Source organism: Hypanus sabinus, chromosome 5, assembly GCF_030144855.1.
Source record: "Hypanus sabinus isolate sHypSab1 chromosome 5, sHypSab1.hap1, whole genome shotgun sequence".
NCBI classification, from domain to species: Eukaryota; Metazoa; Chordata; class Chondrichthyes; order Myliobatiformes; family Dasyatidae; genus Hypanus; species Hypanus sabinus.
Genome location: NC_082710.1, coordinates 171,520,185 through 171,547,755, shown reverse-complemented (window position 1 = coordinate 171,547,755; position 27,571 = coordinate 171,520,185). Strand labels below are relative to the sequence as shown.

At 42.5% G+C, this 27,571-nt stretch overlaps 1 protein-coding gene across 2 annotated transcripts in view; it reads left to right on the top strand.

Moving 5' to 3' along the window:
• Window positions 1–22,694, top strand: part of LOC132393825 (uncharacterized) — a 49,072-nt gene extending 26,378 nt beyond the window's left edge. The window contains exons 6-8 of one of the 2 annotated variants that reach the window (XM_059969216.1): window positions 1,205–1,239; window positions 19,139–19,275; window positions 20,034–22,694. In XM_059969216.1, coding sequence (XP_059825199.1) covers window positions 1,205–1,239; window positions 19,139–19,246 — 143 coding nt within the window. In that variant the 3' untranslated portion in view covers window positions 19,247–19,275; window positions 20,034–22,694. Of the gene's footprint in view, window positions 1–1,204; window positions 1,240–19,138 lie in introns of both variants that reach the window. The other variant, XM_059969215.1, reaches the window with a different exon arrangement.
• The last annotated feature ends 4,877 nt before the right edge of the window (window positions 22,695–27,571 follow it).

Here is a 27,571-nt window from a genome sequence, read left to right as displayed (position 1 = left end):
TTATTTTATAAAAATCCACAGGACACAGAAGGAGGCCTTTCAGCCTTTTAGATCGATGCTTACCCCAGGCAGAGCAAACCAATGAGTTCCATTATGCTAGTAGCTTATTCTCTTATCATATTTCCTTTCATTTTTGTGCCACCAATATCTCCTAGGGGTAATTCACAAGTAGTTTGTAAACCCCTATGACTTTGGGACATGGGGCAAAACTGGAGTAGCAGGAAGTGACCCATGATGGTCACAGAGTTATCATGCCATCTCCACACAGGCAGAACTGTGAAATAGCAGTGCTTTGTCCCAGTACTGATTTGTCCTGTCTCCTTAATGTTTAGAAGATAAGAAGGGATTCCACACATAAAATGAACTGGCCTCCTGCTTTGCTCTCACGTAAGGTGCTAATACTGGACCGATACTTGCTTAAAAGTTACTTGGTCCTGATGAATGGTCACAGCACATAACATTGACTGCTTTCTCTATATCAATTCTGCCTGACCTGCTCTGTTACTCTGGACTTCCAGCATCTGTGGGATCTCTTGTGTTGGAACTTCGGAAAAGGTGTTTCCTAAAACTTGTAAAATGACAGAAAGTCAGAATAATGGTATCACATATCAAAGAGGGCAGCAGTGTACCCCGCTTGCTTCCTAGCCTGGATAGGGCTTAAAACATATTAATTTCCAAAGTGGGTCCCCTCCTCCTTTACTTTCTCTTATGGTCCACTCTTCTCTGCTGTCTGATTCCTTTCTCTCTAGCCCTTTATCTTTCCCACCCACCTGGCTTCACCTATCCTCCTTCCTGTCCCCCTTCCTCTCCAGTCCTTAAGAAGGATCTCAGACCAAAACATCAACTATCTATATTCATTTCCATAAAGGCTGTCTGACCTGCTGAGTTCCTCCAGCATGTTGTGTGTGTTGCTTTGAATTTCCAGAATCTGCAGACCTTCTCATGTTTGATGTCTATTCATTTCTGTGCTTGAAACATAAAGTGCTTAAGATAAAATGTTGACCATTCTCTATGAAAATAAAGAAAATATAAAAATTACTGTTTTGTTGAATATCCAAAGCATTCGAATAGTTATGTGACCTTATCATAATCCATTTGATAATGAAATGGTGATATTATAAATTTTGTGACTTTTTAATAGCCCTTGAAAAGTATTCAATATTTAAACATTTTAACCAATGAATATATCATATCTTTCCCACAGAATATATGAAAATGAACAAGAAAGCAAGGCATGGGGTAAGCCTGATTTTTCTGTCTCTGGTACAGTATATGGATCCATACATTAACTTCAGAACCAACATAAATCATATTGACTAGCAATGAGCCTGCACCACCCAGTTGTACCCATGTGTCCCATTTACCTGTTACATGTACATCAATGAATATGGAAGGAAACCGGAGCACCCAGAGGAAACCCATCACAGTCATGGGGAGAACATACAAGCTCCATGTGGACAGTGGTGGTAACTGAACATGTCACTAGTGTTGTAATAACGTTATGCTTACCACCATACTGCTGTGTGGACCGAATATCCACATATTGGGGGTTCATTTTCCGCATTAAAAAAGAAAACTGTGGATGCTAGAAAGCTGAAATAAAAACAAAAAATGATGGAAATACTTAACAGGTCAGACAGCATCCGTGGAAAGAGAAACAGGGCCAATGATTCAGAAGATGGACTAATGTCTAACTTGATATTACTTCCACTATTTCTTTTCTCTTTCACACCTGTGAATTTCTTAACATTTATCCCTGTCCCTTAGTGCCCTTAAACGATGTGGCTTGCTGGGGCATTTCAGATGGCAACTACGAGCCAACTAAATTGTTACTGAATTGCATAATGATCGGGCAGAATAAGGAATGAACAATTCACTTTCTGATTAGCATTACTTCACCAGTTTGCACTTGCACTCATCTGGTGGCCTTGCCATTGATTTCCTTGCATAGCGTCATAGATTCATGCATCATAGAACCAGGCCTTTATGGCCACAAGGTCTATTTGCTCACTTACACTAAGCATGTTAGGTCCGCATCCTTCATTGCCTTGCCTTTTCTGCTGCCACTCTAAATGTCTCTAAAAAATTCAATCATCTCTATGTTCTGGTTGCTTAAGGCCGTCATAGCCAGAGGTCGTAGTAGGAGTAAAGTCCCACAACCTATTAAATGTTCCCAATGGTGTGTGTCACAAATAGCTTCTGACAACCAAGTCCAGCTCCTGACCTTCACATGTGATTTTGCTACTAACCCTGGTGGAGCCATTTCTACTGACAGGAGAAGGGGCAAAGGTGGGTTACTGGCATCTTAAAACTAGTTGCTTCAGGCAGGTTGGGCTCATCAGCCATGGTTGGCAGTTCATCTAGGAGAAGGAAACTCTGATCTCAAAGCACAGCAAAGCATAAGGCTATACTCACTCATGGGGGGAGGAGTGTGGAGGGGATGGGGGAGCTGCATGGAGAGGGGGAGCCTGCCGCATGGGCATGGCTTGCTCGCCATATTGTACTGTCTTGGCTTACATATCACCTAGACAGCTACAACACAATATCCATGGCCGACCCCAACTGATGGGGAGCCTCAGTAGCTTTTATGTTCTAACTCCTCTGGCAGAATGATATCAACTATTCCATGTGAACAAAGACTTTCCACTTAAGTTCCTTTAAAACATTTTATGTAATGCACACAAAATGCTTGAGGAACTCCTCCATCCCTTTCTCTCTTCTTTTATTCCCTACTCTGGCTCCCTTTTTCCCTCTTCTCTTCTCCTCCCCTTCCTATCATGCTGGACCCTATCCCCCATGGTCCATTCTCCCCTCCTATCCACCTTTCACCTCCCAGCTTCTCACTTCGCCCCTCCCCCTCACCAACTTACCTTCCCCCCTCATATGGTTTCACCTATCACCTTCTAAACTGTACTCATTCCCCTCCCCCTACCTTATTCTTGCTTTTCAGTCCCGATGAAGAGTCTCAGATCGAAATTTCATCCCTTTATTCCTTTCATAGATGCTACCTAACCTACTGAGTCACTCCAGCATTTTATATACAATACTCTGAATTTCCAGCATCTGCAGAATCTCTTGTGTTCCTCCCAACTTATGCCCTCTTGTTTTTGATTACCCTCACATGAAAAAAAAGTACTGACTATTTACCCTATCTATGACTCTTACGATTTATATAGCATTTTAGGTTGGACTTCAGCCTTGTTTGTTTCACAAGATGTTGCAGGTTCCTGACACAAAACATTGACTGTCCCCTTCCATCCATAGGATGCTGTTTAACTCTGAGTTCCTCCAGCATCTGCTGTGTTACTCTACTTTCACACATGGTGCTAGGTGACTGGAAGGGTGGTAGACACAGAAGATGGTAACACATCTGAGTGGTACCTGGGTGTATAATTAAGAATCATGACCTACAATGAAACAAGGGTTACAAGGTGGGCAGATACTAGGTCTACACAAAGTAGCCCCTTTATTAGGTCTTCTGGTGCTCTAGCCCACTCACTTCAAGGTTCAACATGTTGTGCTTCAGAGCTGCTCTTCAGCACACCAATGTCATAACACGTTTGATGACACAAAGGTTGGGGGGATTGTGGTAGTGTGGAGGACTGTCAGAGCTTACAGCAGAATATCAATAGGATGCAAAACTGGGCTGAGAAGTGACAGATAGAGTTCAACCTAGATAAGTGTGAGGTGGTTCATTTTCATAGGTCAAATATGATGGGAGAATATAATATTAATGGTAACACTCTTTGCAGTGTGGAGGGTCAGAGGAATCTTGGGGTCCAAGTCCATAGGACACTCAAAGCTGCTGCGCAGGTTGACTCTGTGGTTAAGGAGGCATTGGTCTTCTTCAACAATGGGATTGAGTTCAAGAGCCGAGAGGTAATGTTACAGCTATATAGGGCCTTTGTCAGACACCACTTGGAGTACTGTGATCAGTTCTGGTCACCTCACTACAGGAAGTACATAGAAACTATAGAAAGGGTGCAGAGGAGATTTGCCAGGATGTTGCCTGGATTGGTGAGCATACCTTATGAGAATAGGTTGAATGAACTTGGCCTTTTTTCCTTGGAGCGACGGAGGAGGAGAGGTGACCTGATAGAGGTGTATAAGATGATGAGAGGCATTGATCATGTGGATAATTAGAGGCTTTTTCCCAGGGATGAAATGGCTAGCATGGAGGGCACAGTTAAAGGTGCTTGGAAGTAGATACAGAGGAGACGTCAGGTATGTTTTTTACGCAGAGAGTGGTGAGTGTGTCGAATGGTCTGCCAGCAATGATGGTGGAGACAGATACAATAGGGTCTTTTAAGAGACTCTTAGATAATTACATGGAGCTTAGAAAAATAGAGGGCAATGGGTAACCCTAGGTAATTTCTAAAGTAAGCACATGTTCGGCACAGCATTGTGGGCCGAAGGGCCTGTATTGTGCTGCAGGTTTTCTATGTTTCTACGTGGTTATTTGAGTTACTGTTGCTGCCCTGTCAGCTTGAACCCGTCTGACCTCACTCATGAACAAGGTATTTTCGCCCACTGAAATGGCACTCACTGGATGCTTTTTATTTTCTCACCATTCCCTGTAAACTCTACAAACTGTTGTGCGTGAAAATCCCAGGAGATCAGCAGTTTCTGAGATGCTTAAACCACCCCACCTGGCACTGACAATTGTCAAAGTCACTTTGATCGCATTCCTTCCACAGTCTGCTGTTTGGTCTGAACAACAACTGAACCTATAAGTACTTCTATGGATTGAGTTGCTGCCACATGATTGGTTGATTAGATATATGCATTAACACAGGTGTAAAATGGCCATTGAGTGTATTTTACTGCCAGGGACATGACTGGCTGGATGCCCCCCTGTACTTGATGTATATTGTTGGAGATTTTTTTTATTAAACAAAATATACTTCATTCAAAAATAAAATTATGTACAATAAACCGTTCAATGACTCTCAGTCCTGAGATACATCTAGATAGGCACTTGCATAACCATTACATAGAAGGCTATGGACCCAAAGCAGAGAAACTGGATTAGTATAGATATTGGCAGCACCTCTGCTTTCTTAGAAGTTTTTGAAGATTCAGCATGACATCTAAAACTTTGAGTAGAGAAGAGTATATTGACTGGTTATATCATGGTTTGGTATGGAAATACCAATGCTTTTGAATGGAGAATCCTGCAAAAAGTAGTGGATACTGCTTGGTGCATCATGGGGAAGACCCTCCTCACCACTGAGCACAGTCATGTGGAGCAATGTCGCAGAAAAGCAGCGTCCATCATCAGAGACCCCCACCACCCAGGTTGTGCTCTCTTCTCACTGCTGCCATCAGGAAGAAGGTACAGAAGCCTCGGGACCCACACCTCCAGCTTCAGGAACAGTTGTTACCCCTCAACCCATCAGGCTCTTGAACCCACAGAGATAACTTCACTCAACTTCACTCACCCCATCACTGAACTGCTTCCATAACCTATGGACACCCTTTCAAGGGCTCTTCATCTCATGTTCTCGATATTTATTGCTTATTTATTTATTGTTATAATTATTTCACAGTTTTCCCTTTATATGTGCACAATTTGTTGTCTTTTGTACCTTGGTTCTTTGTCTGTCCTGTTGGGTGCAGTCTTTCATTGACTCTATGATGACACTTGGATTTACTGAGAATGCTCGCAAGAAAACACATCTCAGGGTTGTATGTGTACTTTGATAAAAAATTTACTTTGAGCTTTGAAAAGCAAATGTCCCACATTCCAAAGACATACTATTTGGGGTTAGTGAATTGTGCTAAGTTGGTTAATGGCCAGTTTGTGTTCTGTTTGGCTCTGTCATTTGCTTTCAGCAGCCCCAGGGAAGTGGTTCATAGAGGGCATAGATTTAAGATAGGAAGCAAGATGTTTAAATGGGAAGTCAGAGAAAGCTTCTTCACTCAAAGGGTGGTGTGTATATGGAACGAGGTGGCAGAAATAGTGGTTGATGCAGGCACATTAATGATAAATGATTAACTTTAGTTGTCAAGTGTGCATCAAAATGCACAGGGAAAGTGCCCTTTGCAGCAACAATGAGCACAGTGTGAGGATGTGCTGGGGTTAGCCCACAAGTGCTGCCTTGCTACTGTTGACAACACAGCATGCCCACACCTGTCTAGTCTTAATTCAGAGGAAACTCACACAGTCACAGGGAGATCATGCAAGATACTTAGAGACAGCAACAAAAATTAACCCTGGTCACTAGTGCCCTGGACATCCTGTTACCATGCCAACTGAGCATTAGCAACATTTCAAAGTCATCTACATAATTAGATAGACAGAAAGGGTTTAGAGGCTATGGGTCAAGTGTGGGCAAATGGAACTAACTCTCTGGATAACTCAGTTGGTATCGGTGAGTGGGGCCAGAGGGCCTGTTTCCATCCTGTATGACTTATGGCTGTCTGATCCCTCCAATGATAGTTTTATTACGTAGGGTATAATTGAGAAGACTAGGGCAGTAGGAGACACAAGAGACTGCAGGTACTGGAAGCTAGACCAATGGACAATCTGCTGGAGGAATTCAGTAGATCGAGAGCAGAGGGAGGGGAAGAACTATTGAAGTTTAAGACACAGATCTGCATCAGGACAGAAATTAGGGCTGTACTCCAAGTGAAGGTCGAAGTATTGTATATCGTTCTGGAATCAAAATTGACACACACAGCAGAATAATGCCTATACTTTCAACACGTCCTATTTATTTGAGGTCTACATACATTTGAATATTGGAGAATGAGGGAGAATCTAATTAAAGTGTGTCACACTCCAGCTTGGCTTGAGATGGTGGGTGTGAAGTTGATTAAAGATTAAGGTTAGCTTTACTTGACATCAGAACATTGAAACATCGAGTGAAGTGCATCATATGTACCAACAACCAACACAGACTGAGGATGTGCTTGAGGAATCCCACGCGGTCATGAGGAGAACGTACAAACACCTTACAGATGACAGCGGGAATTGAACCTGAGTCACGGGCACTGCAATAGCGTTAACACTAATGTGCTGCGCATTACCCCCCCCCCCGAGCTCCACCGACAAATGACGTACTGATCCAGACTCAAGCACCTGCTGCCTCTTGTGTCTCCAATATTTCTCATGCCTGTAATGTAAGGTTTCTCACACCTTACATCTGTAATGTTTCCCAAGCCTGTAGTGTAATGTTTCCTACACCTGTAGTGTAATGTTTCTCACGCCTGTCGTATAAGGTTTCTCCTGCCTGTAGTGTAAAGTTTCTCACACCTGTGGTGTAATGTTTCTCACACCTGTAGTGTAATGTTTCTCACGCCTGTAGTGTAATGTTTCTCATGCCTGGAGTGTCTAAAACTGGGGGTTATAGTTGCAACTACACATATAAAATGCTGGAGAAATGCAACAAGTCAGGCAGCATCTACGGAGGAGAATAACCACTTATGCTGAGGCCTTCCCTCTACTCCAACTTCTTATTCTGCCTTCTTCCTGCTTCCTTTCCAGTCCTGATGAAGGGTCTCAGCCCAAAACATTGACTGTTTATTCCGCTCCAGACTGCCTGGCCCGCTGGGTTCTCCCAGCATCTGGTGCATGTTACTCAGTCCCACATTTAACTTCTGCAATCTTCTCGGCAACAACAGATTCAGTCACACTTGGGCAATCCACAGTGTCCTTTGGATGTGGGGTGGGGGGACCAAAGCATCTGGAAATCCACGAGGTCTCAGGAGAAGAGGATACAATAGGCTCTTTTAAGAGCTTCTTAGATACGGACATAGAAAAATAGAGTGCTATACTTTGGTTCCAGTGATCATAACACCGCTAGTTTCAACTTGATCATGGATAAAGATAGATCTGGTCCTTGGGTTGAGGTTCTAAACTGGAAAAAGGCCAAATTTGAAGAAATGAGAAAGGATCTAAAAAGCGTGGATTGTAACAGGTTGTTTTCTGACAAGGATGTTGCTGGTAAGTGGGAGGCCTTCAAAGGAGAAATTTTGAGAGTGCAGAGTTTGTATGTTCCTGTCAGGATTAAAGGCAAAGTGAATAAGGATAAGGAACCTTGGTTCTCTAGGGATATTGGAACTCTGATAAAGAAGAAGAGAGAGATGTATGATACATATAGGAAACAGGGAGCAAATAAGGTACAAGAGGAGTATAAAAAGTGCAAAAAAATACTTAAGATAGAAATCAGAAGGGCTAAAAGAAGACATGAGGTAGCTTTGGCAGTCAAGGTGAAGGATAATCCAAAGAGCTTCTACAGGTATATTAAGAGCAAAAGGATATTAAGGGATAAAATTGGTCCTCTTGAAGATCAGAGTGGTCGGCTATGTATGGAACCAAAAGAAATGGGGGAGATCTTAAATGGGTTTTTTGCATCTGTATTTACTAAGGAAACTGGCATGGAGTCAATGGAAATAAGGCAAACAAGTAGTGAGGTCATGGAACCTATACAGATTGAAGAGGAGAAGGTGTTTGCTATCTTGAGGCAAATCAGAGTAGATAAATCCCCAGGACCTGACAGGGACCTTGAAGGAGACTAGTGTTGAAATTGCAGGGGCCCTGGCAGATATATTTAAAATGTCGGTATCCATGGGAGTGATGCCAGAGGATTGGAGGATAGCTCATGTTGTTCCGTTGTTTGAAAAAGGCTCCAAAAGTAATCCAGGAAATTACAGGTCAGTAAGTTTGATGTCGGTAGTAGGTAAATTATTGGAAGGAGTACTAAGAGATAGGATCTACAAGTATTTAGATAGACAGGGACTTATTAGGGAGAGTCAACACAGCTTTGTGCGTGGTAGGTCATGTTTAACAAATCTATTAGAGTTTTTCGAGGAGGTTACCAGGAGAGTGGATGAAGGGAAGGCAGTGGATGTTGTCTACATGGACATCAGTAATGCCTTTGACAAGGTCATGCATGGGAAGTTAGTTAGGAATATTCAGACGCTAGGTATACATGCAGAGGTAGTAAATTGGATTAGACATTGGCTCAATGGGAGAAGTCTGGGTGTGGTAGTGGAGGATTGCTTCTCTGAATGGAGGCCTGTGACTAGGTGTGTGCCACAGGGATCGGTGCTAGGTCCATTGTTATTTGTCATCTGTATCAATAATCTGGATGATAATGTGGTAAACTGGATCACCAGATTTGCTGATGATACAAAGATTGGAGGTGTAGTGGGCAGTGAGGAAGGTTTTCAAAGTTTGCAGAGGGATTTGGACCAGCTGCAAAAATGGGCTGAAAAATAGCAGATGGAGTTTAATACAGATAAGTGTGAGGTATTGCACTTTGGAGGGGAAAACCAAGGTGGTACATACAAGGTAAATGGTAGGGCACTGAGGAGTGCAGTAGAACAGAGGGATCTAGGAATACAGATACAAATTTCCCTAAAAGTGGTGTCACAGGTAGATAGGGTAATAAAGAGAGGTTTTGGTACATAGGCCTTTATAAATCAAGGTATTGAGTATAAGAGTTGGAATGTTATGATGAGGTTGTTTAAGGCATTGGTGAGGCCAAATTTGGAGTATTGTGTGCAGTTTTGGTCACCGCAGTACAGGAAGGATATTAATAAGGTTGAAAGAGTGCAGAGAAGGTTTACAAGGATGTTGCCGGGACTTGAGAAACTGAGTTACAGAGAAAGGTTGAATAGGTTAGGACTTTATTCCCTGGAGCGTAGGAGAATGAGGGGCGACTTGATAGAGGTATATAAAATTATGATGGGTATAGATAGAGTGAATGCAAGCAAGCTTTTTCCACTGAGGCTAGGGGAGAAAAAAAACCAGAGGACATGGGTTAAAGGTGAAGGGGGAAAAGTTTAAAAGGAACATGGGGGAGGGGGGCTTCTTCACACAGAGAGTGGTACGAGTCTGGAATGAACTGCCAGATGAAGTGGTAAATGCGGGATCACTTTTAACATTTAAGAAAAACTTGGACAGCTACATGGATGAGAGGTTGTATGGAGGGATATGGTCCAGGTGCAGGTCAGTGGGATTAGGCAGAAAAATGGTTTGGCACAGCCAAGAAGGGCCGAAAGGCCTGTTTCTGTGCTGTAATGTTCTATGGTTCTATGGAAATTCTAGGCAGTCTCTAGAGTAGGTTACATGGTCGGCACAACATTGTGGGCCGAAGGGCCTGTAATGTGCTGTAAAGTTCTATGTTCTATGTTCTAGGTTTAAGACATAAGGTCCACACCCACAGCACCGAGATCAGGATTGAACCCAGATCACAGGAACTGCAAGATGGTGGCTCTACCGGTGGTGGGGAGGGGGCAGTGTGGCGTCATAGTTTAGAGAAGGAAGTTGGCATTGAGATAAAAAATCAGCCGTGACCTAATTGAATACTGGAATAAGTGTGAGTGAGAAAATGTCTTCCTCCTGTTATTTTGTACTGTGGGCGCCATGGTAGTGTAGTGGTTAGAGTCATAGAGTGCTACTGCATAGAAAAATGCCCATCAGATCTGTGCTGAACCATTTAAACTGCCTAATACCATCAACCTGTACCAGGACCATAGCCTTCCATACCCCTCACATCCATGTACCTATCCAAACTTCTGTTAAATGTTGAAATTGAGCTCATGTGCACCACCGGCACCAGCAGCTCGTTCCACTCCTTCATGACCCTCTGAAGAAGTTTCCCCTCGTGTTCCCCTTAAACTGTTCACCTTTCTCCCTTAATCAGTGATATTTAGTTCTAATCCCACCCAACCTCAGTGGAAAAAGCCCACATTTTCCCAATCTGTACCCCTCTATTTACCCTATGTATACCCCTTACTACAACACTTTACAACAGCAGCTGTAGGACTGGGGGGAGGTGAGGTTTGACTCCTGTCACTGTCCATAGAGAGTTTGCACATTCTCTTTGTGACTGCATGAGTTTGGTCAGGGTGTACCACTTTCCTGCCACATTCTAAAGACACATGGGTTCGGGTTAGTGAGATGTAGGCGCTGGAACCGTGGCGACACTTGCCATCTGCCCACAGCACATCCTCCGTTGATTTGACTTGATGCAAACGACACATTTCAATGCAGGTTTCAAAGTCTCAATGTACCTGTGACAAGTAAAGCTATGCTTTAAGTTGCTACCTCTCAATGGAAAGCTGCCCTTCCCTCGCCTGAAGGAAAGGTGAACTTTACTGAATCTGACAAGATTGAAAAGTAACGTTAACCTACATATAAAGTAGAGGCAGGATGTGGTAAAAATATTTCAAAATAGTTTCTGCTCATTGCAACTTTGTGCAGACTGAGGCAGTGTGCTGTCTGAAACAATGATGGTCTGACCACAATATGTTTCCACCAAAGCTCGCTAATGCCCATTGTTCAAGGTTATTGCTTAATATCCCAGCCAAGCAAGTGATTCTGATCTAAACAAAGTTTCACCTGACTTTGGAGCAACAGACAAGCTGATGTGTTTTGACCCGAAAGAATGTTGAAAAGAATGCAAAGACCTTCGAGACTGTAGCCGTGACTCAAGCACCCAAGATACAGGGAGAGGTAGGGGCCAGGCCAGAACCTTATTCCTTGGATCGTAGGAGTCAGAGGGTGTGGACGTTGCAGTATGGACAGAATTAAGATGGTGTGCTAACAGAACACCATCCTTTTTCGGTAAGACAAGAGACAGGGGCAGTGTGCAGCACGGAGCAGTCACCCAGCCTGAACACTGTCCTTGAAAGCCCAACTCTCCTTTGTACAGCCCTTCTGTTTAATCCAAGGTCACAGAGCAAGATAAAGATGCAACCAATGGATACAAGTAAATAAAGGACGCACTAACTACTGGACGGTTATTTTTCACATTTATTTATTAATTCTCAAGTATTATTGGCCTTTAATTGATTTAATTGGTTATTAACTTCTGAAATATGTATTATGATTGGTACTTAAATATGTAAATGATGGGATTCAGTAGAGTACAGTTTCAATTTGATCAATATCTGTATCCAACAAGTTAATTTCTGTATGAAAATAGCACTTCTTAGTTCAAACAAGAACAGTTGGTGACGAAGGCCAGTCTGTTTTCTTTGTGAACATAAATAAATACAACAGATTCTGCAGATGCTGGAAATCCAGAGTAACACACAAGAAGTGCTGGAAGAACTCAGCATCCATGAACAGCAATAAACAGTCAACATTCCAGGTTGAGAAGGGTCTTGGCCCGAACCATCATCTGCTTATTCCTGTACAATTAAATAAAGTTTGATTGACAAAAGAGTGTGAGATTTCAGACTCCAGTAAATCAGCAATGACAAGATGTGCAAAATGATGGGTGGTATAGACAGCATAAATGCAAACAGTCTTTTACGCAGAGAATGTGGAATCAAAAACAGTGGAAAAGCTATTACCCTTCAACCATCATGTTCTAGCAAGAGGGATTAACTTCACTCAGTTTCACTTGACCCATCTGTTCCCACAACCTATGGACTCACTTTCAAGGTCTCTTTATCTCGTAATTCTCAATATTATTGCTTGTTTATTAATCGTTATTATTATACTTTTAATTCTCTTCCTTTTTGTGTTTGCACAGTTAGTTGTTTTTCTTTTGTTGTTTGTCTGTATTGTTCCTTTGTATTTACTGTGGTTTTCCACAAGAGAAAGAATATCAGGGTTGTGTATGATGACATATATGTACTTGGATAATAAATTTACTTTGAACTTTGAAAACTAGAGGGCATACTTGTAAGGTAAGTGTGGAAAGATTTTAAACAGACAACATCATGGAAAGTTTGTATATGGAATGAGCTGTCAAAAGGAAGTTGTAGAGGCAGGGATAAATGCAACATTTAAAACACACTTGGACAGGTTTGTGTTTAGGAGAAGTTCTGAAAGATGTGGGCTGAACAAGGGCAAATGGGGACAAGCTGAGGTGGGCATTTTGGTCAGCATGGTTGAGTGGGCTGAAGGGCCTATTTCTGTGGTTATTACTCTATGATTTTTACTGATTTCCCCTCCCCACTCCCCACAGATGCTGCTCAACCAGTTCCTCCAGCTGATTGCTTGTAGCTCCTGATTCCAACAGCTGTCATCTCTTGTGTCCCCCATTAAACCTATTTTGTTTGCTGTAAGAAATTAAGAACCAATATCAAGATAATCAGGTCCAAGCATCTGAAGTATGTTATTACAATCCAAACATACATTTATTTTGCCCACAGAAATATGAAAAATTAAATTGGATTAGTTTAATCTAAATTAACTTAGCGTTTTGAAGAAAATAATATTGTTGTCATGACATTACTCACCATAGTAATGGTGTACCTACTGACCACTCTTTCTCTATGCAGAGAGATAGAATGGCCACAATGGACTGAATGGCCTCTTTTTGTGATCCTATGTTTGAATAAGTTTATAATCCCATGGCCTGTATTGGTCTCAGTGCCAAGGTGATAATTTTGTAGAATAAAACAGTCTTTTGTATTGATGTATCATATTTTGTAGAATGTGAGTAAATTATCACACACAAGACACAGCTGTGTTTTTAAATTAGCTCATTTCCTTCAACAATATTTGCTGGTAATGGTATCCTCTGGTAACCAGAATTGGAATCAAGTTTATCACCACCGACATATGTCATGAAGTTTGAAGCTTAGTGTTCAAAGTAATTTTATTCTAATAATAGTGCAAATTTAAACCAATCCTTTCTACCTACTCATGATCCACAAACCTGCATTCCTTGTGTATCCATGTCCAAGTCAACATAAAGTTTATTATCAAAGCACAGAACCAGGTTTAATAACACTGGCATATGTGGTGAAATTTTCCTACAGAAAATCCTGGTAATTCTCACCGTCTGCATGCCACCTTGGCTGAACAGCAGAGCACTTTTAGTGATAGACTAAGACAACTGCTCTGCTCCAAAGAGTGCTATATGAGGCCATTCTTACCCTGAGCCATTGTACTCTTAACGAGTCAACCTATAGTCAGGGAAATGATAATCCCCTCCTGTTTGTGGTAACTTGTGTTTGATTCTTTCTACTTCTCTTCTACTATTTATATTTGTGCACTTGTAATGCTACAGTGACACTGTAATTTCCTTTGGGATCAATAAAGTACCTATCTAACTTTGTGGCAGCAATACATGATAATGGAGAAAAAATGAATTACAGTAACTATATAGTTAAATTCAATAAGCAGTGCAAGAAAGTAGAAATAAAAAAGTAGTGAGGTAATGTTCATGGGTTCAATGTTCAATACATATACCCCATGTTACCATATACCACCTTGAGATACATTTTCTTGTAGGCATTTACAAGAAAAAATAATCACAGTAGAATTTACAAATAAAACTACACAAACAGACAAAGACTGGCAAACAAACAATGTGAAAAAGGACAACAAAAATAATACTGTGTCAGCACTCAATCAGGCTCTGATGAAGGGTCTTGGCCCAAAACATCATCTGTTTATTCCCCTCCATAGATGCTGCTTGACCAGCTGAGTTCCTCCAATGATTTGTGTGTTACACAGCAGATTATAATATGCATTCATAAGCAAATGTATCGTGTTGGTCACGAAGGATGTTGTTAAACTAGAAAGAGTGCAGAAACGATCTACCAGGATGTTGCCTGGACTTGGGGTGAGTTACAAGGAGAGTCTGCATAGACTAGGAATTTATGTCCTGGAACGTAAGCGATTGAGGGGTGACCTGATAGAGGTGACAGTATATAGGATCATGAGGGCCATAGACAGGATGAATGCACATTTTATGGGTCTCAGACCCAAGTGGTGATTTGGACAAGCAGAGTGTCAAATTATCTTGTGGTATTATATTTGTAAGATGTCAGTAAATTATCAAACACAGGACACAGCTGTGTTTTAAATTTAGCTGACTTCCTCAAACACTATTTGCTGGTAATAGAATCTCAGGGTTGAATATGGTAACACATTATAAATTTAATTTGAATTTGATAATCAGAATTGGAATCAACTTTATTGTCACTGACATATGTCTTGAAGATCAAAGTTCAAAGTAAAGTTATTATCAAAGTACATATGTTACCACAAACCACCTTGAAATAAATTTTCTCAGGGAAAAGATACTAAAACGAGGGCATAGGGTTAAGAGAAGAGATAAGATATCTGAAAGTGACATCAGGAGCGACCTCTTTACACAAAGGGTAGTGAGTATTTGGAACGAGCTGCCAGGAATAGTGGTTGAGGTGGACAAGTTGACACTTAATAGTTATCTAGATAAGAACATGAATAAGGAAAGCTTCTATGTCCACGGGCAAAATGCAGACAGCTGTGATAAGCTCACTTGGTAACACAGTGGGTATGAATGAGTTGAGCTGAATGGCCTCATTGCATGTTGTAAGACTTTATGAATCTATAAAACTGTTACACTATTTTGCCCCCAACATTTTCACTCTGTAGTAATGGCTTTATCCATCAATGGAAAGTATTGCTTACTTTTTTCTCAATAATCCTTCAGCATTTTCTCCCCTCGATCAAAAACTCCCTCTTACACAACTCCATTCCTCCCCTCCCATCCCCCTACACCAGCCCAAAATTTTTGCATTAAGTGAATCAACCCTTTGTCAGTTCTCTTGTTCCTTTTTCATGCCCTGTGGTGCGTCGGATGGCGTTTTTTGCTGTTTCCTTAGCATTTGACTTTTTTTCTTACGTGGCCAAGTTGCTAGCTCAATGCTCTTCCCATCACAAATGGAAAGTGTGCAAGGAGCTGGCCAGATTTGAACTCAGGACCATTTGCCTTGGAGTCCGGTGCTGATGCTGCTTCACCATCTGCAAACCTTTGTCAGGTTTAGGTGACATTGCACTCTCTAATCCCTGATGAAATCTCATGCTCTGTCTCAAATATCTTGCCCCCTGCTGAAATGAAAATCAAGTCTCAGTTTATACCTACAATGTAAAAGATTAAAATATCCTATGTAGAACATAAGATTATAAGAAAAGACTAATCTACGATCACTTAAGCCGGGTGTAGCATGCAATAAACTTACCTTAATGATACATCGCCTTACCTCCATCAGTTCCCTTCACTCATACAGGTTCAGCTACAGCATAATTGAGGAACTTCATTGGATGTTGTATCCCATCTGCCTACATGACACACAAGCCAGGGGAGCATGATATGAAGAGCAAGCTGGTGTCCACGTAGTCGACTCCCCCTTGCCTCTTTGATTCGGCCGGTACATGCCACATCGCAACCATCCTGCTCCTTCGAGACCTCAGGTCTATGCAATAACGCCAGGTCACGCAGGTAGATTAAAAGTTCATCTCTGAAAGGGAAATGACAGGCTACTGATTGCAGAGAATATTGAAGAAAGTCAATTCAATTCATTTTATAAGAAAAACTGTCATTAATGAAGCAATTAGTAGTTGTGTTTGCTGCCAGCAAGTCATCGTTGTATACACTAGTGTCATCTTAAACCAGAAGAGGCTATTTGAGACATACATTGGAAGCATTTAACAGGTATTGGGAGATTATCCCCACTACCACCCCCTCTATTATAACCTTAAGGAACCTCAAATATTACATACAGTGGATTCTCATTATTGGGGTAGCCATTTATCTGAGACAACTCTTACAGACCGAAAACTAAATCAGGATTCCCTTTACTTACTTGGGACAGTATGCTGCTTAATTGAGGCAGGAGACTGTTGCCAAACAACTTCTAACAAACGTCGGTTCTGTGCACCTGCGTGGCCATTAGACGCTATACAGCGCTTAGAGCAATCAATTTTTAAATAGCGTCATTTGTGTGTGTTTGTGTTCAAAAAGCGGTGATTTTTGTCACAGGTAGTTGGGGAGAAACAAACGGTATGACAATTCAGAACCGTTTTGTTCACTGTGGTTTCAAGCATTCAGGCTTGAAGAAGGTGGGGACATGTTCGGCACAACTTTGTGGGCCAAAGGGCCTGTATTGTGCCCTTTGTATTGTGGTTTTCTATGTTTCTATGCCAGAAACAACCAGGAGTGAAAATGAAACAATTTCACTACTTCAACAAGTTAGCAATAGCAAGGTATTGACAATCGTCTTGAATGTTGCAATGAAATTAAAATTTGGAGGATGCAGTCATTGAAAGCATTGTCTGAAGGCCATCCATTATCTGCACTAGGTGTCTGCACTGATATTGTTTATTTAAAGTCAATCAAAAGAACGTGGCGGATGAATTAGTCCGTCAATAACTATAAGGAGCTAATACGTAGTTTTATAATACTGTAGAGGCAGTGGTAGTGTTCTAATTTAAAGTGCAATGAGGTAGATTGGGAGATCAGGAATTCATCCTTAGCATATGAGACCATATCCACAGATGCTTCAAAGTTCCCATGCAAGTTGATAGGGTGATCAAGACGTTGTGTGGTGTACAGGCCTTTATTAGTTAGGAGAGGGAGTTCAACGCCATGAGGTTATTTTGCAGTTCAGTAAAACCTTGGTTAGATTACACTTGGAATATTGTGGTAATTTTGGGTCACCTCACTATAGGAAGGGTGTGGAAGCTTTAAGGAGGGTGCAGAGAAGATTTACCAGAATGCTGCCAGGTTCAGAGAGCATGTCTCATGAGAATAGGTGGAGGAAGCTAGAGCTTTTCTCTTTGGAGGGAAGGAAGATGAGAGGTGACTTGATGGAGGTGTATAAGATGATAAAAGCATAGACACAGCACCCAGGGCATGCCCTTTTCTCACTGTTACCATCAGCTAGGAGATACAGAAGCCTGAAGGCACACACTCAACAATTCAGGAACAGCTTCTTCCCCTCTGCCATCCAATTCCTAAATGGGTATTGAACCCTTGGACACTACCTCACTCTTTTAATATACAGTATTTCTGCTTTTTGCATGTTTTCTTAATCTATTCGATATACATATACTGTAATTGATTTACTTATTAATTAATTGTTATTATTATTTTATTTTATTTATTATTTTTTCTCTGCTAGATTATGTATTGCATTGAACTGCTGCTGCAAAGTTAACAAATTTCACGTCACATGCCGGTGATAATAAACCTGACTCTGATTCTGCTTCTGATTCTGATCGAATGGACAGCCAGAGACTTTTTCCCAGGGTGGAAATGGCTAATGCGTGGGGGCATAATTTTAAGTTGATTGTAGGGAAGTATGGTGGAGTGGGGGGGTGTCAGAGGCAAGTTCTTTACACAGAGAGTGGTAGTTGTGTAAAATGTCCTGCTACGTTTAGTGGTAGTGGTATATACATTAGAGGCATTTTCTCATTGGAACAACAAAGATCCCCACTACTGAGCCCATGTTCTTCTCTCGCTGCTGCCATCAAGTGGAAGGTTCAAGAGCCTCAGGACTCGCACCAACAGATTGAAGAACAGTGACTACCCCTTAACCATCAGGCTGTTAAACAAAAGGGAATAACTACACTTGCCCATCCTTTGAGATGTTCCCACTATCAATTATCTCACTTCTAGGACTCTTTATTCTGTTATTTCATGCTCTCATTATTTATTGGTATTTACTTATCTTTGCATTTGCACGATTTGTTGTCTTCTATACTGTACTTGATCTTTCATTGATTCTGTTATAGTTACTATCCTATAGATTTGCTGAGTATGCCTGCAGGATAATGAATCACAGGGTTGTATGTGGTGATATATATGTACTCTGATAATAAAATGTACTTTGAACTTAGAGGATGAGAAGTGTTTTGATAGAGGTGTACAAGATGATAAGAGCCATAGATCGAGTGGATAGCCAGTGACTTGTTCCCAGGGTGGAAATGGATAAAAGTTAGAGGCAGAATTTTAAGGTGATTGGTGGAAAGTATAGGGAAGTAGAAGTATTTTTTTACACAGTGAGTGCTGAGTGCATCGAATGCCTGGCCTGGGGTGGTGGCTAAGACAGATACATTAGCGGCATTTAAGAAATTTAGATAGGCACGTGATCAATAGAAAAATGGAGGGCTATGTAAGAAAGAAGTTTAGATTAAAGGGCCAGCACAAGATTGTGGGCCAAAGGGTGGAGTGTTGCTCTATGTTCCATGTGGGGTCCATTTAAAAGTGTAAAACAGCGGAATAGAAGCTGTCCTGAGGCTGGTGGAAAGTGCTTGATTTTCCAGTTCGTACCTTCTGGATCCGTACCTCAGACAAACATTTTGATTTAATTTCAACTCCATGATGTATCTGAACAAGTCGAATTCCCCATGAAGTCACCTAACATTTACATTGCTCTCTCTCTACTTCCAAAGGTCAGAGAGGATGGTTCTGCAAGCTCCAGTCAAGAGAGGAAGAAGAAGAAAAGGAAAACAAAAAAGTCCAACAACATGGATTGCTCACAACAAGGCAACATCCAGTAACCCAGGGCAACCCTATTCCAAGATTAAAAGTACAGGCCTTTAGCAAATGCTTCACAAACAGACAATAGTTATGCACCTCTTTTGTCCTATGGTCTCTCCCTATAACCTTAAATTTTAAAATTATATATATATCTTTAGTATTTTCATGTGTCACGCTGAGAAAATATGCTTTATTCCAGCAGTAAGTACGACATACAACTCTGCTTATTTGAAAGATGGGCTTGCACTGGAGAAGGTGCAGGGGAGATATACAAGGATATTGCCAGGTCTAAACAATTGTAGCTAAAAAGTGAGATTGGATATCTGGGGTTGACTATAAGACTTAAGAACAGAATCAGGACATTTGTTCCATTGGGTCGCTCCACCATTCAATCATGGCTGAATCATATTCCCATTCAACCCCTTTCTCCTGCCTTCTCCCTATAACCTTTGACACCCTTACCAATCAAGGACACAATAAGACCTTTGACACTTATTATGACATAAATCTCATTTGACTCATGCCAATGCCCCCATTCTCCCTCTTTACTTCTCTTCCTCTGGAACTTAACTTCAACTCACGTTCCCATCAATTGTAATTATTTTACCCCAATCCTACATAAGGGGTAATTAGCAGTAGCCAGTTATCCAACCCGTAAGTCTTTGGGAAAGCCACTTGGTCAGAGGCACAGCGTACAGACTTGACATGAACAGCACCCAAGGTACGACTCGAGCAGGGGATTGTGGAGATGTGAGGCACAGCTCTAACCTCTGTACAAGATTATCTTTCTCCTCACCTCCTTCACAGAACTGCAAAGACCATCCTTTCCCCACTGCAGAGATCCCACAGGCAACTCGCGGTGAGAGTGATTCTCCGGGCACATAGGGAGAATCCAGCTGGGAGGAGCCTTCTCATTCTTCTAAACCCCAGTGAGTACAGCCCCAGAGCCATCAAACACGTCTCATATGTTAACCCTTTCATACTTGTGGTTATTCTCGTGAACCTCCTCTGGACACCCTCCAATGCCAGCACATCTCTTGTTAGATAAATCTCAAAGTGTGGGCTAACCAATGAGTCAGCATTACAACCTTGATTTTGTATTCTAGGCCTCTCAAAATGAATGCTAACATTTCATTTGCGTTCCTTGACATCAACTCAACCTACCTGGGTCTCCAAATACCTTTGCACTGAAGTTTGAATTTTCTCCTCATTTAGAAAAAAAGTCCACACCCAAATTCCTTCTGCCAAAGTACACAAACGTACATATCCCTACACTATATACCATCTGCCACTTCATTGTCCATTCTCCCAAACTAAGTCCTTGTTGTAAAGACATCATCCTTCCTCAAAACTACCTTTCCTTCCACCTATCTTCATACCATGTGCAAAGTTGGCCACAAAGCCATTGATTCATTCATCTAAATCACTGACATATTGTGTAAGGAGAATCTGTCCCAACACAGACCCCTGTGGCACACCATTAGTCACCAGCAGCCGACCAGAACAGGCTCCCTTTATTCCCACTCTTTTCCTCTTGCCAATCAGCCAATCTTCTATGCAAGCTAGAGCCGATCCTGCAATACCATGGACTCTTCACTGGTTAAGCAGCCTCACGTACAACACCTTGCAAAGGCCTTCTGAAAATCCAAGTAAACAACATCAACCAATTCTCTTTTATATATCCTGCCTGTTATTTCCTCAAGGAATTCCAACAGCTTTGATAAGCAAAATTTCCCCTTTAGAAAACCATGCTGACTTTGGTCTATTTTATCATGTATGTCCAAGTACCATGAAAACTCATCCTTAGTAATAGATTCCAACAGCTTTCCAGCCACTGTAGTCGACCTATCTGACTTACAATTTCCTTTCTTCTGCCTCCTTCCCTTTTAAAAAAGTAGAGTGACATTTGCAATTTTCCAGTCCTCAGGAACCATTCCAGAATCTAGTGATTCTTGAAAATCATTACTACTGCCTCCACAAACCTTCAGAACTCAGGGGCGTAGTCCATCTGTTCCTTCAGTCTTTTCAGCTTCCCAAGCACCTTCTCCTTAATAATAGCAAAGACGCTCACCTGCATTGTTTGTCTGTCTTTGCAGCGTGTATTGCCTCATTGATTCTGAACGCATGCAAGAAAACAAATCTCAGGGTTGTATATGATGACATATATGTACTTTGATAATAAATTTACTTTGAACCGTGAATTGCTTATTTCATAAAAGATTTCTATAAGTCACAAAGTGAGCTAGCAATTGATGCTAAAGCTAAATTCACACTAACTGAATATCTTTGTCACTTTAAAAACACTTTACCAGCCACAGATTGTTTGATATCTGTCAACGGATTGAGCTGGCCTTGGCGTCCATAGTTAATTCACATGAAGTGTGACACAATCATCACATGCTGGCTCGCTAATGACCCACCTTCAACCATGGATAGGGCCTTTAATGGGGAGGGGGGCTAATGAGTGCATGAGGCCCTTTTGGTGCTGGTCTGACCAGTCGTCTGGTACCTTTACCATCAATGACTCCCTGAAGGTCCTGGAGACTCAGGTTGGGGGAGCCAGGGCGTGGCAAGAACTTGGTGATCTCGGTGTTGCTGACACGTGACTCACTGCAGCTGCTGGAATTCTGGATAAGCGCATGCAAAATGCAAGAGGAATTCAGCCCAGATGCTGCTTGGCCTGCAGAGTTCCTCTGTGTGTGGCCTAATCTCACATCCCTCACCTCTGAAGCCATCCTTGGTTTCGTGTGGATGCCGAAAGAAAATGCAGTGAGTCCCAGGAGTGTAATGTCCCAAGGAAAAAGGAAAAGTGTATACATTGTTGCCCTCAACCTGATGGCCACCATTCAATATGGCTGCTCCAGGTGTATAGAGCCCAAGCAGAAACAGACTGAGTGTCACAGCATGCAGAGGTTCCCTTACCCCTTTACAAAGGATGGCGGAAGTATCCTTGTTCCACTTAACACCCAAGGCCTGAGTCCTGTGTATTTGCCTCTCACAGTTATTTAAGCTGGAGTGTTTGCACTGAAGAATCGATGAGATGTTGACATATTGTAAAGATCATAAACAAATGTACTGATATATTTGGTAAAGTGAATTAAGACAGTAGAATGTCCCATTTGTATAACAATAGTGTCCCATTTGTAGAGGAGTAGAGTGTCCCATTTGTTTTTTAATAATCAATTATATTTCTGGAGAGGGAAAAACTTGCCCTGAAGCCTCTCCATATTGTGCTCCATAATCCAATCCTATCAACTTTAATATTATCAGCAATTTTTGAAATGTGACTTCAAGTTCCCTTTGCTGAACTGTGAGATGAGTAACACAGCACAAGCACAGACACAGAATCAGAATCAGGATAAATATCACCTGCATATGTGTGAAAATTGTTAACCTTACAGCAGCAATAAAATGCAATACATAATAAATATAAACTGCATTACTGTGAGTATATACATGTATATTAAATAGCTTAATTAAAATAAGTGATGCAAAACAAAAAATATTGAGGAAGTTTTCTTGGGTTCAATGTCCATTTAAAAATCAGATGGTAGACGGAAGAAGCTGTCCCTGAATCACTGAGTGTGTGCCTTCAGGCTTCTGTACCTCCTTCCTGATAGTAACAATGAGAAGAGGGCAAGTCCTGGATTGTGGGGGGTTCTTAATGACGGATGCTGCCTTTCTGAGGCACCACACTTTGAAGATATCTTGAATATTACAGAGGCTAACTGCCATGATGGAGCTGACTAATCTTACAACTTTCTGCAGGTTATTTTGATCCTCCACCAGGCCAAACCTACATATCTGATTCTGCCTACTTTTTTCCTTTCTGTTTCATAATTCTCAATTTAACTGGTAATTGCTTCGTAGACTGTACTGAGATACAGAGAAAACCTATTTATGAGCCTTCCATTACTATAATTCCGAGCATAAATGCAAAAGGGAAAAGTACTAACACAATGCAGTGGAATAACTCCCAAGTTATGCTTTAATTTTGTTTAGCCAGGGAGTCGTTAATCTGTGGGATACTCTGTCACAGACTGCGGTAGAGGCCAAGTCCATGCGTACGTTTAGGGTGAAAGTTTCTAGTTTCCCAATTGGTCAGGGCATCAAAGGATATGGCGAGAAGGCAAGTGAATGGGTTTCAAGTGGTAGCTGGGATCAGTGATAATGGAATGGCAGAGCAGACTCAATGGGCTGAATGGCCTGATTCTTTTCCTATGTCTTATGGTCTTGTGAACAACTCACTGTGTGGAGTCCTTTAAAAAATTCCAGTTACATCTGGTTCCCACCTTTCCCTAATCTATTCTAAGAACTACATCCTCAAAGAACTCCAACAGATTAAGGGAACGTGACTTTTCTTTAAAAAGTTATATTGTTGCTGTATCTCCTTACCACTTAAAAGACCATTCAGTCCATTGCATTTATGCTGGCTGTCAGAGCAAACCCATCAATTATTTTCCTCCATTTATTTCTGTGAAACCTACACTCTCGCCCATGTCATCAACTGGGCCACCTCCTACCCCCATCGGGGGCAATTTACAACTCCAATCACCTACCACTGGGGTAATTTACAGTAAGCTTTTTCCATCACCTACCCCACCAGGGCAATTTTCAGTCATCTGTCTCTAATAACCTACCAACATCGGGGGCAATTTACAATCAGCTGTCAGCCTGCACCTCCAGGGGAAATCAGAGGAAACCCACCAGCTCACAAGGAGAACGTGCAAACCCGGATGGAGAGTCGCTGGCACAGCAAAGCGATTGCACTAACCGCTACACTACTGTGCTTCCCCTGTAAGGACAATCTTCTGCCTCCTTCGTTCTAGTTACCCCATCCAGGGGGCACATCGTCTAACCTGTCAGACCCGAAAGAACTTCTCAGTGAGTCATTTTGCCATTGTTCTAAGCTCAGGCCAGTCTTTCCAGGATGAAGACCTGCTGTGCCAGGAAGCAAGCTGTGAATCTTCGCTGCTCTCCTCAGCCATGACTTGTTCAGTACGGAAACCTGAGTACAATACTCGGGAACATGTCACCTGGAAACGTAAATAAAATCTCCAGGTTAAAGATGGCACGGGTGTATCTCAGCAACTTCTGACTAATAAAACAAGGAAAACAATTGAATACTTTGTTAGACACACTTTTCCTGGCAAATACATTGATTGCAAACAATAGTCTGTCACTTCCCTTTGGGCTTGGAGTCAGTTCGATGTGACAGAACTGAGGTGAGGCGAGGCAGAGGGCCCACCACCGAGAGCGAGGACGACCCGAGGTTCAATCGGAAAGGTCAGGTACAGGCCAAATCGAGGCGACAGGGTCCAGGCCCCAGAGCGTAGTGAGGTGATTGAACCCAAGATTTGGACAATGATTTGGGTACCAGGCCAGATTGAAAAGGTCAGGGTGTCGGGGTCCGAGGCAAAGGCTCACTGCTCCACTCTTCACTGAACTAAGGGTCCATGAACAAACAGTCCTTGTGGATTTCAGTTCAGAATGCTATTTGCTTGCGTTTATTGTTTTCATGATTTGATTTTCCTTCTCTGCACATTGGGTGTTTGATGGCCTTTTTTTTAAATGGGTTCTTTTGGGTTTCTTTTTTTCACAGCTGCATGTCAGGAGGTAAATCTCAAGGATGTGTAATGTATACATAATTTGATTTTGAATCATATTCCACTGGGGAAAAGAACAATCAAGTAATGCAATCCAGGTCTGCATAATATGACCAAAGTATGGCCACTGATGTTTGGACAGGGTTTCAACCCGAAATGTCGACTATTCATTCCCCTCCATCGATGCTGCCTGACCAGCTGAACATGTATTGTGCATGTGTGTGTGTGTGTGTGTGTGTGTGTGTGTGTGTGTGTGTGTGTGTGTGTGTGTGTGTGTGTGTGTGTGTGTGTGTGTGTGTGTGTGTTTGTTTTGTGCTCACTATCACCATCTCCTGGTCGGAACTTGCACTACAACACCATGCACTATCCTCCCTGTGGTAGAATGTGGGCAAGTCCCCTCCAAATTCTTTTACAGCGGTGCAGACCAGCCATTGCTCTCAGCAGGAATATTTTACACTGCCCCACCCAGTCCCAGAGAGCAAGAGGACAGACAGGAGAGTGTGTGACCCAGTGCCCCGCCTGTTCCCAGAGACCAAATCACAACATCCCTGAAGGACAGACAATCAGCATTAATGAATCTGTTTGCATCTCTAGCCTTAGTTGCACTCTGCGCCAGCCTGCCTTTGGCTCTGAAATATGTTCAACTGTTCTCCGAAGAGAAGCGCCTGCAATGAAGGATCATTCCAGCCACCATGTTTTCCTGGCCTCATGGCTGAACGTTCCAATTCCAGCTGCACTCTTGGTCCCCTCTTCATCAGGCCTCCGTCCCAGGGAGCGGTCAATGCCATGGTCCCTAGTAACCTCGATCGGCACTTTGTGCCAAGCTGGATTGGATCTGGACCCTCCCTTCACTAATGATCTAAGCCCCTGCAGTAACCCGGCGGCAGCTGTTCTGGGTGACACACAAGACCAGGGACAAGCCCCATTGTCACACACTGTGCTTGCCCCCCTCTGGGACTGGGTGGGGATGGGGGGGGTCACATACAGTTCTCTCCTCGGGGCACTGCGGGGTCAGGGGGTCACGCAGTGTCATTTCCCCTTCTGGGACCTGACAGAATGAACTCGATGAACTCCCCCCCTCCCACGTCCTTCAGTATGACTCTGTCCGACCACTTCTCCACACTCAGAGTTAATGAGAAACTTACGGTTGCTATATCTCTACTCTTCCCACACAGAAACAGAAATCAGTTTGAGAAGTTCGCCTTTTCCTGCGACCCATGGGCCGGTGAGTGTGGGTGGCTAGGACTCCGAGTTCAAAGTCACTTTGCAACCTCAGTGGGAAAGGAGGATCCCACCGTTGGGGATCTCAGGTTAACTGCTTTAACCACATTGTGCACGAGGAGGAATACAAACCTTCCCAAGACTCGAAGGGAATTATTAACAGTGCTGGTGGGGCGGTAGCTTTGGTTTAGAACATAGGCCACTGTGGCAGGGAACACAAGACTGGAGAATAAAAGCTGAGGAGTAGGTTTAAAAGGCGGGGGGAGAGAAGAGGGAAACACAAGATGATAGGTGAAACCTGAAAGCTGAAAGGGAAGGGGATGTGTTTCCTTCAGGTTTCACCTGGTGTTTTTCTCTCTCCCTTCCCCCCCACCAGCTTTTTTTCTCCAGTCTTGCCAAAGGGTTTCGGCCCGAAATGTCGACTGTACTCTTTTCCATAGCTACTGCCTGGCCTGCTGAGTTCCTCCAGTATTTTGTGCGTGTGTTGCTCGGACTTCCAGTGTCCGCAGATTTTCTGTTTGTGACTGAATCTGGCTCCGGTCCTAAAGTGGAGTGGAGGAATGCAGTAGTTACCATAATCGGAGGAGCAGAAAGTAGATTCTGTGGACATGAAAGAAACAACCAGATGGTACTTTGCCTCCCAGGTGCCAGGGTCAGGGATGTCTCGGGTCAGGTCCACAGAATTCTAAATGGGGCGGGTGAACAGCGGGCGACATATTGGTACCAATGACATAGGGAGGTAAAATGGGGGAGGCCCAGAAGAGACAATATAGGGAGTTAGATAGAAAGCTGATATACAGGACCTTCAGGGCAGTAATATCTGGATTGCTGCCTGTGCTACAAACAGTGAGGGTAAGAATAGGATAATTTGACAGATGAATGTGTGACTAAGGAATTGGTACAGGGGGCAGAGTTTCAGATTTCTTGATCATTGGGATCTCTTCTAGGGAAGGTGAGACCCATACAAAAATGACAGGTAACACCTGAACTCAAGGCGGAGCGAGATGATTGTCGGGCAGGTTTGCTGGAGCTGTTAGAGAGCATCTAACCTAACTTGCCAGGGAGATGGGCACAACAGTGATAGGGCTGAGGATGGGGCAGTTTGTATACAAGTCGATGCAGTGTGTAGTGAGACTGAGGAAGGGCAGACAGATGACTGGGCAAAATTGCAGTTCGAGGGAAATGTAACAAGGAGGCAAAATCAAAATGAGTGATGAATACTTAACTGAGGTGTTATATTTAAATGCAGAGTAAGGTAGGTGGTTTCAGAGTACAATTTGAGATTAGCAGGCATGACATTATGAGCTTCACTGAGACAAAACTGAAAGAAGATCATTATTCAGAGTGCAGAGGAGATTTAAGAGGATGTTGCCTGGATTGGAGGGTGTACCTTATGAGAATAGGTTGAGTGAACTTGCCCTTTTCTCCTTGGAGCAATGGAGGAAGAGAGGTGACCTGATAGAAGTGTACAAGATGATGAGGGGCATTGATCGTGTGGATAGCCAGGGACTTTTTCCC